Here is a 17,729-nt window from a genome sequence, read left to right on the forward strand (position 1 = left end):
GGTGGTGCAGCTGGTGCAGTGGTTAAGAATCCACCTGCCAAAGCAGGGAGCACAGGTTCGAGCCCTGGTCTGGAAAGATCCCACATGCCGCAGAGCAACTAAACCCGTGCACCACAACTACTGAGCCTGCGCTCTAGAGCCCGCGAGCCACAACTACTGAAGCCCACGTGCCTAGAGCCCGTGCTCTGCAACAAAGAGAAGCCACTGCAACGAGAAGCCTGCGCACCTCAATGAAGAGTAGCCCCCACTCGCCACAACTAGAGAAAGCCCACGTGCAGCAACAAAGACCCAACGCAGCCAAAAATAAATAAATAAATATTTCTAAAAAGGGTGAAACATATATAATGGATTATGAATATCCAGGAACTGCCACACAATACTACTAGGAAAATTCCAACAAATACCAAACTGCCATTTTTCAGTGTCCCATTAACAGAGAATGAATAGAACATTATAAAAATTTAAGCCTAATTGCATATTAGAAATACACGTAAATTCACCCATGGATCCAACAGGCTTCAAATGTAAAGAGAAAAAAATCATTGTCTGATTAAAGGAAAAATAAGTACCTTTGAACCTTATGTATTATTGTTGAAAGACAACTTATGGAATTAACTCACATTAATATTCATTTCTGAAATTAGTATAAATCAATCGTTCAAGGATACACATGAAGAAATACCCTTAGTAAAAACAAAATATTTATAAACTTTTAAAACAACTCTTTCATATTGAAGGTTTTCTGGAACATTAGGCACGGAGTACTTTCTATCTACTTATCTCATGTTACTACTATTTATACTTCTTTTCCATGGGAGTTTTCACATGTAATGATATGGGTCAAAGTGTTTCTCAGGGTTTTTTTTAATTAACATATTTATTGAGGTATAATTGCTTTACATTGTGTGTTAGTTGCTGCTATATAACAACGTGAATCAGCTATACGTATACATATATCTCCATATCCCCTCCCTCTTGCGTCTCCCTCCCACCCTTTGTATCCCACGCCTCTAAGTGGTCACAGAGCACCAAGCTGACCTCCCTGTACTATGCGGCTGCTTCCCACTAGCTATTTATTTTATATTTGGTAGTGTATATATGTTAATGTCACTCTCTCACTTCGTCTCAGCTTACCCTTCCCCCTCCCCGTGTCCTCAAGTCCATTCTCTCTGGTCAGGGAACTATGAGATGTGGCAACTATGAGTTCGCATACTGCAACCAAAGATCCAGCATGCCGCAATGAAGATCGAAGATCCTGCATGCCGCAACTAAGACCCAGCATAGCAAAATAAATAAATAAATATTGGGTTGGCCAAAAAGTTCCTTTGGTTTTTAAGTAAAACTGAAAGACACATTTTTCATTTTCACCAAAAACTTTATTGAACAGCATATTCACCATTTTGTTCCATTACCTTCTGCCATTTTTCTGGCAACTTCATAATTCCATCTTTCCAAAACTTTTTATCTTTTTGAGTAAAGAACTGTTCTTTTACAGTCTTCCAGGGAATTGAAATTTTTTCCAGTCTTCCAGGGAATTGAAATTTTACAGTCTTCCTTTTACAGTCTTCCAGGGAATTGAAATTTTTTCCAGTAAGAGAATTTTGTAAAGACCAAAATAAATGGAAATCCGAAGGTGCAATGTCTGGTGAATACGGCAGATGAATCAGAACTTCCCAGCCAAGCTGTAACAGTTTTTGCCTGGTCATCAAAGAAATATGTGGTCTTGCGTCATCCTGATGGAAGATTATGCATTTTCTGTTGACTAATTCCGGATGCTTTATGTTGAGTGCTGCTTTCAGTTGGTCTAACTGTGAGCAGTACTTGTTGGAATTGATTGTTTGGTTTTCCAGAAGGAGCTCATAATAGAGAACTCCCTTCCAATCCCACCATATACACAACATCACCTTTTTTGGATGAAGACCAGCCTTTGGTGTGGTTTGTGGTGGCTTGTTTCACTTGCCCCACGATTTTTTCTGTTCCACATTATTGTACAGTATCCACTTTTCATCACCCATCACAATTTGTTTTAAAAACGGAACGTTTTCATTACATTTCAGTAGAGAATCGCACGCAGAAGTACGATCAAGAAGGTTTTTTTCGCTTAACTTATGTGGAACTCAAACATCAAAGCGATTGACATAACCAAGCTGGTGCAAATGATTTTCAGCATTTGATTTGGATATTTTGAGTATGTAGGCTATCTCCCAAGTGGTATAATGTCGATTGCTCTCAATTAATGTCTCCATTTGATCACTATCAACTTCAACTGGTCTACCCCAATGTGGAGCATCGTCCAGCAAGAAATCTCTAGCATGAAACTTGGTAAATGAATTTTGACACGTTTGGTCAGTTACAGCACCTTCTCCATAAACTGCACAATTTGTTTTTCAGTTGCGTTTTTGCCTTTCTTGAAATAATAAAGCATAATATGCCGAAAATGTTACTTTTTTTCTTACATCACCAATACTAAAATGGCTACACAAAAATTCACCAATTTTGATTTTTTTTAATGCTTACTGATATGAGAACTGCCACAATACAATCTAACAAAATTGTTTCAAATGAAGTTAAAGACAACTTAGTGCTACTAGACCATTTTTTTAATTAAAAAAATTTTTTTTTAATTTATTTATTTTTGGCTGCATTAGGTATTTGTTGCTGCACACAGGCTTTCTCTAGTTGCAGCCAGCAGGGGTTACTCTTCATTGTGGTGCGTGGTCTTCTCATTGCAGTGGCTTCTTTTGTTGCAGAGCACAAGCTCTAGGCATGTGGGCTCAGTAGTTGTGGCTTGCAGACTCTAGAGCGCAAGCTCAGTAGTTGTGACACATGGGCTTAGTTGCTCCACGGCATGTGGGATCTTCCCAGACCAGGGATTGAACCCTTGTCCCCTGCATTGGCAGGCAGATTCTTACCCACTGTGCCACCAGGGAAGCTCTGCTAGACCATCTTACAGAAAAAAACGAACAAACCTTTTGGCCAACCTAATATTTTTTAAAAACTTACTCACATTGCATAATGATTAAATGAAGAAAGATGCAAGGTTTTTCTGAATATTCATACATAAAAAGGGTACTTTAATATATTCTTTGAGGAAATGAAAAGTAACATTTATTAGCTAATGAAAGCTTCAAAAAGAGTTGGTAAAATATTTGAAAAGACTACAAAAACTACTGTTTCACAAAAAATTCAAACAGTTTCAATCATGTAAAATAAAAGGCAATAAAAAACATTTTGGGGGATTATATTCAGCTACAAGTAACAGGAAACACCCATAGCCATCTTGACAGAAGGAGGTGCTTATTCTCACATGGAAACAATGGGTCACCAATGCCCCTGTGCAATGCAGTAGAGAAACAAACTCCCATGTCATTCGTTTTGGTGGCACCATTGTGAATGTTGTGGTGGGTCAGGAACACATACTAGTATTACTAGTATTATTAACAACATAAAATGTTTCCTACACATATTAGACACTATAAAGATATAATCCAGAGAGGAGTGTAATCAGAGACTATTACCAACCATAAAATACTGAAATAACTTTCAAAGTGGACACAAGAGGCCTTACAGAAAAAATTCAAACTCTGATGGATCTTTGATGTGTAAGCTGTGAAGATATCAGGGGAACCTACATGTCTATAAAAATGGAAATCAAACATTTTTTGATGGTGTTGAGGACACTCTTGACTACAAGGACACAGAATCTGGAAAATAAGCTGGGAGATGGTGTCCTTGAAGCTCCTACGTATCTGCCTCTCTCCCAGTGTGGGGAATCCACTATCTGAAGAATGTCTTCTCCGCATCTGCTTTAAAATCGCACACAGGTGAGCTGTTGGTGAATGCTAACATGGAACCACAAAAGGGATAGATTCTGGAAAGTCTAGGTCCTAATATGACTCACAGGCAAGATAACTCCAACTCCAGATTTTCTGTATTATCACAAGTCTCACAGTCTATTCAACAAATACCAGTCAGAAGGAAACACAAAAAGCAAATAGGAAAAATCATAATTTACATAACAGTATACTCTTTGACATATCAGTCATACATAAAATTTATTCCAAGTATTTAATGGAATGGAAAATGGGAAAAGTCTCCTATACACACCACCACCAGAAAGGATCTTTCTCAGTAAAAAGGATACAATATATACAATATATTATATACCTAGGAACTGCCACACAAAACTACTAGGAAATCCCAACAAATATCTAACTGCCATTTTTCAATGGCCCATTAACAGAGGATGAATAGAACATTATAAAAATTTAAGTCTCACTGCATACTAGAAATACACTTAAATTCATCCATGAATCCAACAGGCTTCAGAAGTAAATAGAACAAAGTAACTATCCAAATAAAGGAAAAATCACTACCTTTTAACGTTATGTACTATTGTTGAAAGACGAATTACAGAATGAATTCACATTAATATTTGTTTGTGAAATTAGTAGAAATCCACCATTGAAGGATACACTTGAAGAAAGATCCTGAGTAAACACAACATATTTATAAATTTTTGTTTGTTTGTTTGTTTGGCTGCATTGGGTCTTCGCTGCTGTACATGGGCTTTCTCTAGTTGTGGCGAGCAGGGGCTGCTTTTCATTGCAGTGCACGGGCTTCTCATTGTGGCAGCTTCCCTTGTTGTGGAGAATGGGCTCTAGGTGCATAGGCTTCAGTAGTTGTGGCACATGGGCTCAGTAGTTGTGGCTCATGGGCTCTAGAGCCCAGGCTCAGTAGTTGTGGCACATGGGCTTAGTTGCTCTGTGGCATGTGGGATCTTCCAGGACTAGGGCTCGAACCCATGTACCCTGTATTGGCAGGCAGATTCTTAACCACTGCACCACCAGGGAAGTCCTATAAACTTTTAAAACAACTCTTTCTGGACTTCACTGGCAGTCCAGTGGTTAAGACTCCACACTTCCATTGCACGGGGCACAGGTTTGATCCCTGATTGGGGAACTAAGATGCCCCACATGCTGCACAGCCTGGCAAAAAAAAAAATAATAATAAACAAAAATTTAAAAAACTTTCATATTGAAGGTTTTTTGGAACATTAGGCATAGATTACTTTCCATCAAGTTATCTCATGTTACTTACATTTATACTTCTTTTCCATGGGAGTTTTTACATGTAATGATATCGATCAATTGAAGTGCTTCCCAGGCTGTTTACAAATAAGGTTTTATCTAGTAAATCCTTTTATGGTTTCATAAACTACAAAGATCAGAAAAGCTATTCCCACATTAGTCATATTTTATATGATTTCTGTCCAGTGTGCAGTCTCAGGTCTTTGAACGACTGAGAGGCAAATGAAGGATTTCCCACATTCCTGTCATTGGTAGGGTTTCTGTCCAGTGTGAATTCTTTCATGCACTTGAACATATGCAGAAGTGAAGGTTTTCCCTTCATTTTTACATTCATAGGGTTTTTCTCAAGTATGGGTCCTTCGATGTATTTTCAAAACCGCTAGATATCTATAACTTTTACCACATTGTTCACATTGATATGGTTTCTCTCCAGTGTGACTCCTTTCATGTGTTTTAAGAGAACTGGGATTAATGAATACTCTCTCACATTCTTTACATTTATAAGGTCCATCCCCAGTGTGTGTTATCATGTGTTTCTGAAGGGTTATTTTCCATGTGAAGGCTTTCCCACATTCCTTACATTCATAGGGTTTTTCTCCAGTGTGGATTCTTTCATGATTTCGAAGAGACCGGGCAGTATTCAATACTTTAGAACATGTTTTACACACATATGGTGTCTCTCCTGTGTGATGTCTTTTGTGTAGCTGTAAGGAACTGAAATGATTGAAGGCTTTACCACACTGCTTACATTCATAGAGTTTCTCTCCCCTGTGAATTCTTTCATGGATTTGAATAGTTTCAGGACTTTTAAAGGCTTTTCCACATTGTTTACATTGATAGGGTTTCTCTCCGTTGTGACTGCTTTCATGCATTCGAAGACAACTGGGATAAATGAATGCTTTCTCACATTTCTGACATTTATAAGGTAAATCCCCAGCGTGAGTTACCATGTGTTTTCGAAAAGTTGTTTCCCACATGAAGGCTTTCCCACATTCCTTACATTCATAGGGCTTCTCTCCTGTGTGAGTTCTTTTGTGTATTCGGAAGGATTTTTGATATCGAAAGACTTTTCCACATTGTTCACATTCATAGGGCTTCTCTCCAGTGTGACTCCTTTCATGTGTTCTAAGAGAACTAGGAGAAATGAATGCTTTCCCACATTCTTTACATTTATATACCTTCTCATGGTACTTTTGATACTCTCTTCGTTTGTTTTCAATGTGACATTTCATGTGTCTATTAAAGGATGAATGATGCATGAAGACCTTTGCACATGCACTGCATTCCCATGATTTTAAACCAGGAATTTTCTTCTTCAGATTGAGAGTTGGAATAAGGGTGAAGTTTTCTCCACAGAAACTACTGCCTTTACTTTCATAGAGTCTCTCTACCATAGAACTTCTGTAAACAATGAGAAGATTATTAATGATTTCTTTATTAAGAAATCATTTATTTATTGTATTTATTATGATTTATAGGAACAGTGAGGTTTTCTATCTTGTGTGAATTGTTAGAAGTTGAATAAACTGAATGCTCTGCAACAGGACTTCACCTCTTCTATTAAAAAGTGATATTCAAATATAGGGTTTATTGACTGCACATGAACTATATTGGAAGCAAAGAACATTTATATCACATTTAAGAAAATACTTTTTCGGAGACATTTTCTGAGAATAGAATAACTAAATTTGAAGACTGGGCTATTTGTTTTTGTTGACTTCTTTAAAATTTTCAGAATATACCATGATTCTCACAAGACAATGCTTTGAATTGCGGGTGTGACTCACCTTAATTTTCTCCCCTGGTTTTTGTACTGATCTTCAATGTCATGATCTTCCTGTTTTGTTTCTGAAATGCAGAACCAGAAAAATGATCCCAAAGTACTAAAAATGATAGAAAAATTATTGGACTTTAGGCCCATGATGAGCTCTGACCATGTCTAGTTTCCTTTCTTTCTTCTTCTCTTTATTTTGGGGGAGCGGGTGCTGTGCAGTATGTCCTACAGGATCTTAGTTTCCTGACTAGAGACTGAACTGAGGCCACAGCAGTGGTGAAAGTGCCGAGTCCTAACCACTGCACCGCTGGGGATTTCCCTTTGATCCCCACCTCCCCTAGCTTCTTTACCAAAGTTTTCCCTTTCCACATTCCACATCCTTGAACAATATTGACAGGTAAGAAACACTTGTTCTCTAATTGACAAAGGGAGGGAATTTTTCATTCTTACCTACTGAGACCAGGTTCTGGAAGTTTTCCCACATCACATCTCTGTAGAGTTTCCTCTGTGAGGAATCCAGTAAAACCCACTCCTCCAGGGTGAAGTTCACAGCCACATCCTCAAAGGCCAATGAGTCCTAAAACACCCAAAATAGGGGCACACTGAGATGCATGAGACTGACAGAACTAGACACCCACACTCGATTTATAGGAAGGTTACATACAATTCTGTTGTTTACAAAGAGTTATTCTATGACTTGATCATGATAAACTTATTCTCCACACTTCCTCAATAATTTAACAGCATCATGAACAAATGGAAATTATTTACACATAACTTCTGGGGTCACAGTATCGCTTATATCACAATAATGGCAGAGCCCAGAGAATGAGAAATACTTTACAAATGAAAGAAACATCATTTTAAGAACAACGATTTCTGCTGAAAAAATTCTTTCGTCTTCTTCTTATGATCCACAAGTTACAGTACTCCATGAGGCAGAGGATCAAGATTGCATGAGGTTTTAATAAATAGGCACACAGTGAAGAACTGGAAGCTTTTTTCTAATCCTATCACCTATCATCAGAGGCCAGGTGACCTGTAGAAATCAAACTTTTAACAAAGCCCAGCTGGCCACACTGCCCCAAAGTCCTCCAGGCCTTTAGAAGAAATCACAATCACACACAGTTGCCTGAATATAAATATTCTTCTGCAGATGCACTGCTTTTAAGTTGTATAATGATTAGCACAGACTGTTTTTCCTTCCTCTCTACATATAATTTGATGCAGGTAGAAAGTTACTTCAAATTTAGAGCTCAGACATGGGGAAGAAGCATTAATGTTAGATCACAAAATCCCTATACTCAGGTGCCTCAAGGCGCTTCCAGCCAAATTTTAGAACACACAGTGCAATTACATGCCCAAAAAAACTCTTTCTCTTCACACCATAACAGTATACTCTGGGTCTTACTGCCCTCAAGGAACATGTTAAGAGCTACAGTTTACAAGGGAGCTCACCAAAGTCTGTAACACTTTGATGGTGAATTTTCCCATGATTATAAATTATGTACGGGTTTCATCATTGGCTTCCTCCAAAAGAACATAAAGTCTCCATCCTGATATTTCAGGAACAGGAGTTTTCCAAGCAGCCAGTATTGCAACTGCTAAGTGAAAATCTAGTCTGGGATTTATGAAATTAGAAGTTGTGATTCTCCATCTCACAAGAAGAGAATGAAAAAGCTTGAAATAAAGAAGTCCTCCCAGAGCCATGAGAGCACTGACTTCAAAGGGTAAACTGGTGCCCTAAAACTGAGAAAGAGAAAAGACTTTTTTTTTTTTTTTTTTTTGCGGTACGCAGGCCTCTCACTTTTGTGGCCTCTCCCGTTGCGGAGCACAGGCTCCGGACGCGCAGGCTCAGCGGCCATGGCTCACAGGCCCAGCCACTCCGCAGCATGTGGGATCCTCCCTGACCAGGGCACAAACCCGCGTCCCCTGCATCGGCAGGCGGACTTTCAACGACTGCGCCACCACGGAAGCCCAGAAAGACATTTTTTAAATATGCCCCAAAGATTCTGTTCTTAAGGCCGGTACCCAAAAAAACTGTTTCACTGTAGTCTAACACAAAGACAAAAAGGATCAAAAAAGATAGAACACAGTATCCATGAACTCTGGCATGACCTTCTTTAACAGAAGATTTAAGATACATATAATGAAAATAATTGAAGGAAAAGAGAGACAGAAATAAGTAACGACCACTGAGATGTTCCTAATATTAATGATAGACAACACCCATAGATCCATGAGGCTCAGTGAACAATAAAAATGAAAACACCTAAAATGGAGACCAAAGTATATTATATTTAAAGTAGAGAGAAAAACAAAGGCAAAGAGAATATATATTGTAAGAAGCCAGAGGTACACTTTAGGTATAGAGAAATAAAGATTAGAATCAAACTGGACTTCTTTTCAGGAAAAAAAACCAATAATAATAATTATATACATACGTATATATGAAAGAACTAAGTGGATTGAAACATTTAAAGTTTTGAAATTAAAAAAAAAAACAGTGTCCTAGAATTCTGTTAGGAAGCACAATTATCCTTAAAAAATAGAAGGCCATTTTGAGACAAAAATTGATGGAACTTGTCAGTAGTATGCCAATTTTGAAAGACATTAAAATTCATCAGAAAGAATGTAAATTACGTAGGGGAATTAAAAGAGGAATAAATAAAGGTAAACATCTTTTATATTTCTTTTATAATAGATGACACTTTGTCTAAAATCATATTAGCAAGAATGACATTGATAATGATAACCTTGTGGATAAGTGAAATAAATGACAGCCATATCAATAGGGACAGAGGAGGGGAAATGGGAATAGTGTGGTATGAGGTACCTGAACAACCACTGAAGAGGTACTGCATTAAGTTGCAGACTGATGTGGGTTAGTTCTAAATGTATACTGAAAACTCAAGGGCAACCACTAAAAAAGTTCTTTACAAAGGTATAGGTTAAGAATGGAAAAAAGGAAGAATCAGACAAAATGCTCAGTTAAATCCAGAGAAGGTAGAAAAAAGAGAAAAGACAAATGAAAAAATAAGGGCAACAAATAGAGTAAAAAGTGTTAGATATTAATCCAACCATATTAGTCACCATTTCAGTCAACAATGGTCTCAATACAAATGAAAGAAAATTACAGTAATATCAGATTTACTTATTCACTTTTATTGAAGTATAGATGATTTACAAAGTTGTGTTAGGTTCTGGTGTACAGAAAAGTGATTCAGATATATATATATATTCATATATATATATTCTTTTTCATATTCTTTTCCATTAAGGTTTTCTACAGGATTTTACAGTACCTTGTGCTATACAATAGGACCTTGTTGTTTATCTATTTTATATATAATAGCTTGTTTCTGCTAATTCCAAACTCCTAATTTATCTCCCACCTACCCCCTTTCCCCTTTGGTAACCATAACTTTCATTTTGATGTCTGTCTGTTTTTGTTTTGAAAATAAGTTCATTTGTGACATATTTTAGATATCACATATAAGTGATATCATATGGTATTTCTCTTTCTCCATCTGACTTACTTCATGTAGTATGATAATCTGTACATCTATCCATGTTGCTGCAAATGGCATTATTTCACCTTTAATGGCTGAGTAGTATTCCACTGAATATATATACTACATCTTCTTTATCCATTCATCTGCCAATGGACATGTAGGTTGTTTCCATGTCTTGGTTGCTGTAAATAGTGCTGCTATGAACATTTGGGTGCCTGTATCATTTTGAATTCGTTTTCTCTGCATATATACCCAGGACTGGGATTTCTGGATGATATGGCAACTCTAGTGTTTTGGGGAACCTCCATACTGTTTTCCAAAGAAGATGCACCAATCTACATTCCTTCCAACAGTACAAAAGGGCTCCGTTTTCTCCACTCCCTCTCTAGCATTTGTTATTTGCAGACTTTTAATGATGGCCATTCTGACCAATGTGAGGTGGGCACCTCACTGCAGTTTTGATTTGCATTTCTCTAACAATTAGCAATGCTGAACATCTTTTCATGTGCCTATTGGCCATATGTATGTCTTCTTTGGAGATATGTCTATTTAGGTCTTCTGCCCATTTTTTATTGGGTTGTCTTTTTTGTTATTGGATAGTATGTGCTATTTGTATATTTTAGAAATTAAGCCCCTGTTGGTGGCATCATTGACAAATATTTTCTCCTAGTACGTAGGTTGTGTTTTCATTTTGTTTATGGTTTCCTTTGCTGTACAAAAGCTTATACGTTGTTTGGGACCCATTTGTTTATTTTTACTTTTATTTCTATTGTCTTGAGAGACCGACCTGAGAAAACATTGGTATAATTTATATCAGAGAATGTTTTGTCTATGTTCTCTTCTATGAATTTTATGATGTCATGCCCTACATTTAAGTCTTTAAGCCATTTCGAGTATATTTTTGTATATGGTGTGAGGGTGTGTTCTAACTTCATTGATTTACATGAGGCAGTCCAACTTTCCCAACACCACTTGCTGAAGAGACCTTCTTTTCCCCATTGTATATTCTTGTCTCCTTTGTCAAAGATTAATTGACCATTGGTGTGTGGGTCTATTTCTGGCCTCTCTATTCTGTTCCATTGAGTCTATATTTCTGGTTTTGTGGCAGTATCACACTGTTTTGACAACTTTAACTTTGTATTATTGTCTGAAATCTGGGAGGGTTATGCCTTTAGCTTTTTTCTTTTTCCTCAGAATTGCTTTGGCAATTCTGGGTCTTTTACAGTTCCATATACCTTTTAGGATTATTTGTTCTAGTTCTGTGAAAAATGTCATGAGTAATTTGATAGGGATCACATTAAATCTGTAGATTACTTTGGGTACTATGTCCATTTTAACAAAAATAATTCCTCCAATCCAAGAGTATGGGTTAGCTTTCCATTTTTTTAAAAATAAACTTATTTATTTATTTTTGGCTGTATTGGGTCTTCATTGCTGCACGCGAGCTTTCTTTAGTTGTGTCGAGCGGGGGCTACTCTTTGTTGTGGTGTGCAGGCTTCTCAGTGTGGTTGCTTCTCTTGTTGAGGAGCACGGGCTCTAGGCGTGCAGGCTGTAGACTGCAGGCTCAGTAGTTGTGGCACATGGACTAAGTTGCTCCATGGCATGTGGGATCTTCCCAGACCAGGGCTCAAACCCGTGTCCCCTGCATCAGCAGGCGGATTCTTAACCATTGTACCACCAGGGAAGCCCAGCTTTCTATTTTTTGATTCAGTTCAATTTCCTTTATCAATGTTTTATGGTGCTCAACATATCTCTTTCACCTCCTTGGTCAGGTTTATTCCAAAGTATTTTATTTTTTTCAGTGCATACTGTTTTTTTTTACTTTCCCTTTCTGATATCGTAATATGTGATTTTTAAAATTACAATTATATGTAGTCTACCAAAAACTCATTTTAAATATGAAGGCACTGGTAGATGAGAAATAAAGCAATGGGGATAAATACACCATGCCAAAACTAACCAAAAGAATGCTGGCACTCGTATATGAACTTTAGAGAATGCAGATTTCAGACCAAGGAAAACTCAGAGGTAGAAAGGACTTTACATAATGACAAAAAGGTCCATTCTGCAAGAAGGCATAACAGTCCTTCATGTGTACATACATAGCAACAAAGCGGCAAAATACATAAGGCAAGACATGAAGAATGCAGGGAGGAATACATAAATCCATTATTATAGTCATACATCAACACCCCCTTCTCATAAGCTGTATACAACAGCAGGCAGAAAATCAGGAAGGACAGACTTGCTTTGAAGAATACTATGAAATAACTAAATGTAATTGCACTTCATGCAACAAGAGCTGAAAACGCATTCTTCTAAAATTCATATGAAACATTCAACCAGACCGAACACTTTCTGGGACATAAAGCATACCTTAACAAATCTGAAAGAAGAAAAATCATACAAACCATGCTCCTAGAACTCAAAGGCATTCATCTAGCAATCAATACAAGCAAGAGATTTGGAAAAACCCCTAACACACAAAGGTTCAACAACATATTTCTAAGTAATACATGGGATCAAAGAAGAAGTCTCAAGAGAAATTAAGATTTGTTTTGAGCTAAATTGTGGCATGCAGCAAAAGCAGTGCCTACAGAGAAATTTATGTCATCATCAACTGGGAAAAAAGGTGTGTAAACAACAACACAAGCATCTACCTTAAGAAACAATAAAGAGGGCTTCCCTGGTGGCGCAATGGTTGAGAATCCACCTGCCAATGCAGGGGACATGGGTTCATGCCCCAGTCCGGGAAGATCCCACATGCCGTGGAGTGGCTGGGCCCGTGAGCCATGGCCACTGAGCCTGCGCGTCCGGAGCCTGTGCTCCGCAACGGGAGAGGCCACAACAGTGAGAGGCCCGCGTACCACAAAAAAAAAAAAAAAAACAATAAAGAGAAGACGATATAATCACAAAATAAGCAAAATAAAGTTATAAAAATCAGAAAGGAAATTAATGTAATTGTGGGTAATTGAAGGAGAAAAAAACTTTTAAGCTAGTTCTTTGACAAGATTAATAACACTGATAAACATCTAATCAATATGCCTATAAGGGAAGACAGAGGGTAAAAGGAAATATCAGAAAAGAACAAAGGGGGAAATGAAAATTTCAAAGGATTTGGTAAAATACAGCATCCATTTTTAATCACAAACAAGTAATAGAGGGAACTTCTACTTCCTGAAAAAGAACATATTCATGTATCCTGTAGGTAAATTCAAATATTTGGTCTCTAGGACATAATTATCTCTGTGAAACATCTTAAAGATTCTCCAACAACAGATAACTCTTGGAATTAAGAGGGCATATCCTGGGCTTCCCTGGTGGCGCAGTGGTTAAGAAGGTACCTGCCAGTGCAGGGGACACGGGTTTGAGCCCAGGTCTGGGAAGATCCCACATGTCGTGGAGCAGCTAAGCCCGTGTGCCACAACTACTGAGCCTGCGCTCTAGAGCCTGTGAGCCACAACTACTGAGCCAACGTGCCACAACTACTGAAACCTGCACGTCTAGAGCCCGTGCTCCACAACAAGAGAAGTCACCGCAATGAGAAGACCACGCACCGCAACGCAGAGTAGCCCTCGCTCGCCACAACTAGGGAGAAGCCCACGCGCAGCAACGAAAACCCAAAGCAGCCAAATAAATAAATAACATAAATAAATTTATTAAAAAAATAGAAGACATATCTCAAGATTGAAAGATAATCAACTGTTTTCCTGTAGACCCACAATGAACTTGGACAAAGAAGGAAAGGCAATTCAAATGAAAAGAATATCTTTTAAACAAACAGTGCTGTAAATAATGGATATTCACAAACACACACACACAAAGCAAATGTAAACACTTACACGTTTTACAAAAAAAGCCTCAAAACACATCACAGATCTAAATGTAAAATGCAAAAGTAATAAACTCCTCGAAAATATCATGGAAGGAAATCTAGGTCACTTTGGGTTTGGTGATGAATTTTCAAATATAACAACAAACACAAGGTCTGTAAAAGAGAAAAAGAATAATTTCACTTCATTAAAATAAAAAACGTCTCCTCTCAGAAAGGCAGTGTTAAGGGAATGAAAAGCCAAGTCACAGGATATGAAAAAATATTAAAATTTGCAAACCACTTATGTGATAAATAACTGGTATTCAAAATATCCAGGAACTATTAAAACTCAATAGTAAGAAGATAAATAATCCAATTGAAAATGGGCAAAAGATCTGAACAAACAGCTCCCCAAAAAAGATATATAGAAGGGAAACTGGAAATATGAAAACATGCTCAATGTCAAATGTCAGTGGGAAATTGCAAATAAAACGGGCTATCACTACACACCTATTTAATAACTAAAATGCAAAACACCAAATGGATGTGAAGGTAATCCTCATTCATTGCTGGGGGGAATGGAACTTGGTACCCCTACAAAGGAAGACAGGAGCTCTCTTTCAAAACAAAATATACTCTTAGTATGTATATTAAGACCCAGCAATCACACTCCTTGTTATTTGTCCAAATGAGATCAACTCATATTCACACAAAACTCATACACAAATACCTGTAGGGGCTTTATTCATAACTGGCATGAGTCAACAGGTAAGCAAGATATCTTGCAAGAGTCAAATAGTCAGTGGTATATCCATATGATGAATAAAAAGGAATAAAGTATCAAGCTATGAAAACACATGAAGCAAAGCTCAAAAGTATATTGCTACCGGAAAGAAGCCAATCTGGCAGAGCTATATACTGTATGATTCCAAGTATAGGAGGGCCTTCAAGTACTTCCCCTCGCAGGCTCAAAGGGGGCCTTGGCCTGAAGACACTGACCTCAGGCTCTGCTCCCAGCTACAGGTGCTCTCCACCACCACTGATACTTTAAATACACAAACCCTGTTTGAACAATTCAGCAAAATCACTCAAATCCAGTGTTTATGTGGAAATGAGAGAAGAAAATTATAAGCCACTTCTACTAGTTCACCAGGAAACCCCAAATATCTATTCCTTTTCAGAAAAAAAATGTCAGTCAATTACTCCCAAGGCAATTTCATTTACTACATAATTAATCACGCTTGAATACTTCTTCTCTACAAGTCTAAATCTTGGAACTTCATTTGAAATCCACCAAAAGTAAAGGAGAGGCCACAAAAACTTAACCACACTTCCTCAGGGACTGAATAAAAGCAAAAAATTCTTAACAAATGGAATGTAATACTGGAATATTTTTCCCCCTGAAATTCACCTCATTTACCTCTTTGGAAATATTTTATATGGACCTTGAAGCTCTACTTTACACTATTGAAGAAAGAAACTTAAATAAGCGAGTAAATCTTTTGAAGGGGATTAACCTAGGAATGGGCAGGGTAGATCGTCCATAAAAGTTCAAAAAAAACCTCCACGAAAGGACTTCCTATAGGATATCTGTTTCCAGTAAAAAAATCAGAAGAAAGGACTTCATACAACCCACTTCCAAATGGTCATTGTCGGCTTCTGCTCTTGTAAAATATCCACAGACCACCCCCCGCCCCCCCAAAAAATACCATCCACGTCACTAAGGAAATAGGATAAACAATTAAAATATGTGTTTGAAATGCACTGCGGAGACGAATAGATGATAGGTAATTTGAATCGGAGAGGCGAAACTGACTTTGGGAATGAGGGAAGCGATCTGGAAATTTAATGATTTATCGCCAGCCCTACAAAGAGCTCCTCTGGGGGGCTAAGGTCTTTGAAATTCTGCTTCCCAAACGTTTGGAAAACTCAGAGAAAAAATGAAACCGTGTAAGTCAGAGGGGACTTGAACCCACGTGCCGGGACTCGAACCCTGCCTAAACCCAGATTGGGACTTGAACCTATGGTCTTTTAATTAGAATCACTCACCTGGTGTTGGACTTACTGAGGCTCGAGTTCTTTGTGTCACAGTGCAGAAGGAATTCAGCAAGAGGCAAAGAGATAGGCAAGAGGTAGATTTATTAATATAGGACGCTTGCAAGAGACGCAAGCAGGCAGGGGGGCTCTGCCCTGAGGATTAACCGGGCTATATTTTTATAGTCAAAGGAAAGTGGGGAAGGGGAAAAAGAGTGCCTTCTTCCTCATTCTTCGGGTAGAAGTCAGGCTTAGGTCACTAGCTCCTCCTTCCTATGACATAGGAGAGTGTCTGACCCTATGAAGTCAAACTAGGACTGTCATAGAGCTTATTCAAATCAGGAGAAAGGTGGTAACATACACTAAAGTATGTTGTATCATCTCAAGTCTCCATATAATGAGGGTCTCCTACTTTGGAATGTCACATTTCTCTTAAAATTCCTGTCCTTGGTGTTAAGGATCATTACCTTGCTGAACTCGACCAGCGGAATGCAGGCCTCATTTTTTCTTTCACTTAATGATCTGGGGCATATCTCATGCTTTTATTTATGGCTTTATACTTAAGGAGGCCTGCTTGGTTCCACATTTCCGATAGCTTTCTTGAGCGATCAATAAGTTACAGTGGTCTCCCAAAGTTCCCTAGGTTTCCCTCTCTATTTACAATCCCCTACTGGGACTTCTACAACTACCAGTGTAACTATTCTATTCTATCCCTATCAAAACGGGTGCCCCCTGGGGCAGAAAGGAAAGGCTGAGACCCCTCAGACCACAGCTAATCCCACGACCGAACCCTGGAGAACGAGTCCCAATTGTCACCTGAAGACTGTGCCTGAGGTCACCACACAATCTGGGGGGAGAAGAGCGGCTGCAGAGCAGCCGGGTGAGGCTCCGGGGCAAAAGTTCCTGCAGCGAAGTGACCGGACAGGACGCCCGGGGTCCGAGCTGCCGGGCCAACCCCGCCACTGAGACCCGGAGGGGACTGAGGTCCGAGCAGCGCCCCCCGCGTATCCGCAGACTCCGGAGTTGACTCCGGAGTTGACCGCGAAGTGACCGGGTCAAGAAAGATGGCCGGTTTCGGCCGGTTGCGACCAGTCCCTTCGCAGCGTCCACAGCCCGGCTTAGCACACTCACCATTTCGAGGTTTCCTGGGTCTGTCTGAGTCCCTCCTAACGACTGCAAGGACTAGTGCAGAACACAGGGCAACAGAAGGTACGCGAGAGTTAACAGGTTAGTGAACCGAGAAAGACACGCGACCCCTCCACTGTAGAAGGTAAGGAAGTCCACGCCTGAGTGGGGAACCGCTCCGCCCACCTGCCTCAGCGGCCGCCTGGTTGGACAGATCTCAATACCCCGCCCCCTAGTGCCTGAGTGACAACCTGTGGGAGGTGGGATGGGACCTGTCCCCGCCTGGCACGTTTGCTTGGTAAAACAACATTTCCTGGCCTGGGATTGTCTCAGTTGTCTTCCGCAGCTCCTCCTGCACTGGGATTCCTGATTCTGTT

General features: G+C 39.0%; 1 protein-coding gene across 1 annotated transcript; it reads right to left on the reverse strand.

The window, feature by feature from the left end:
- Positions 1-1,371: 1,371 nt before the first annotated feature.
- LOC116752065 (zinc finger protein 709-like) lies at positions 1,372-17,496 on the reverse strand. Its single transcript, XM_032628676.1, has 4 exons — positions 17,359-17,496; positions 7,315-7,441; positions 6,878-6,938; positions 1,372-6,491 (listed from the first exon to the last, which is right to left on the reverse strand). The coding sequence occupies exons 1-4, from the start codon at positions 17,359-17,361 to the stop codon at positions 5,435-5,437; spliced, it is 1,248 nt and encodes a 415-aa protein (XP_032484567.1). The 5' UTR covers positions 17,362-17,496; the 3' UTR covers positions 1,372-5,434.
- Positions 17,497-17,729: the final 233 nt, after the last annotated feature.

The sequence above is a fragment of the Phocoena sinus genome, chromosome 3 (assembly GCF_008692025.1).
Source record: "Phocoena sinus isolate mPhoSin1 chromosome 3, mPhoSin1.pri, whole genome shotgun sequence".
Classification (NCBI taxonomy): Eukaryota; Metazoa; Chordata; class Mammalia; order Artiodactyla; family Phocoenidae; genus Phocoena; species Phocoena sinus.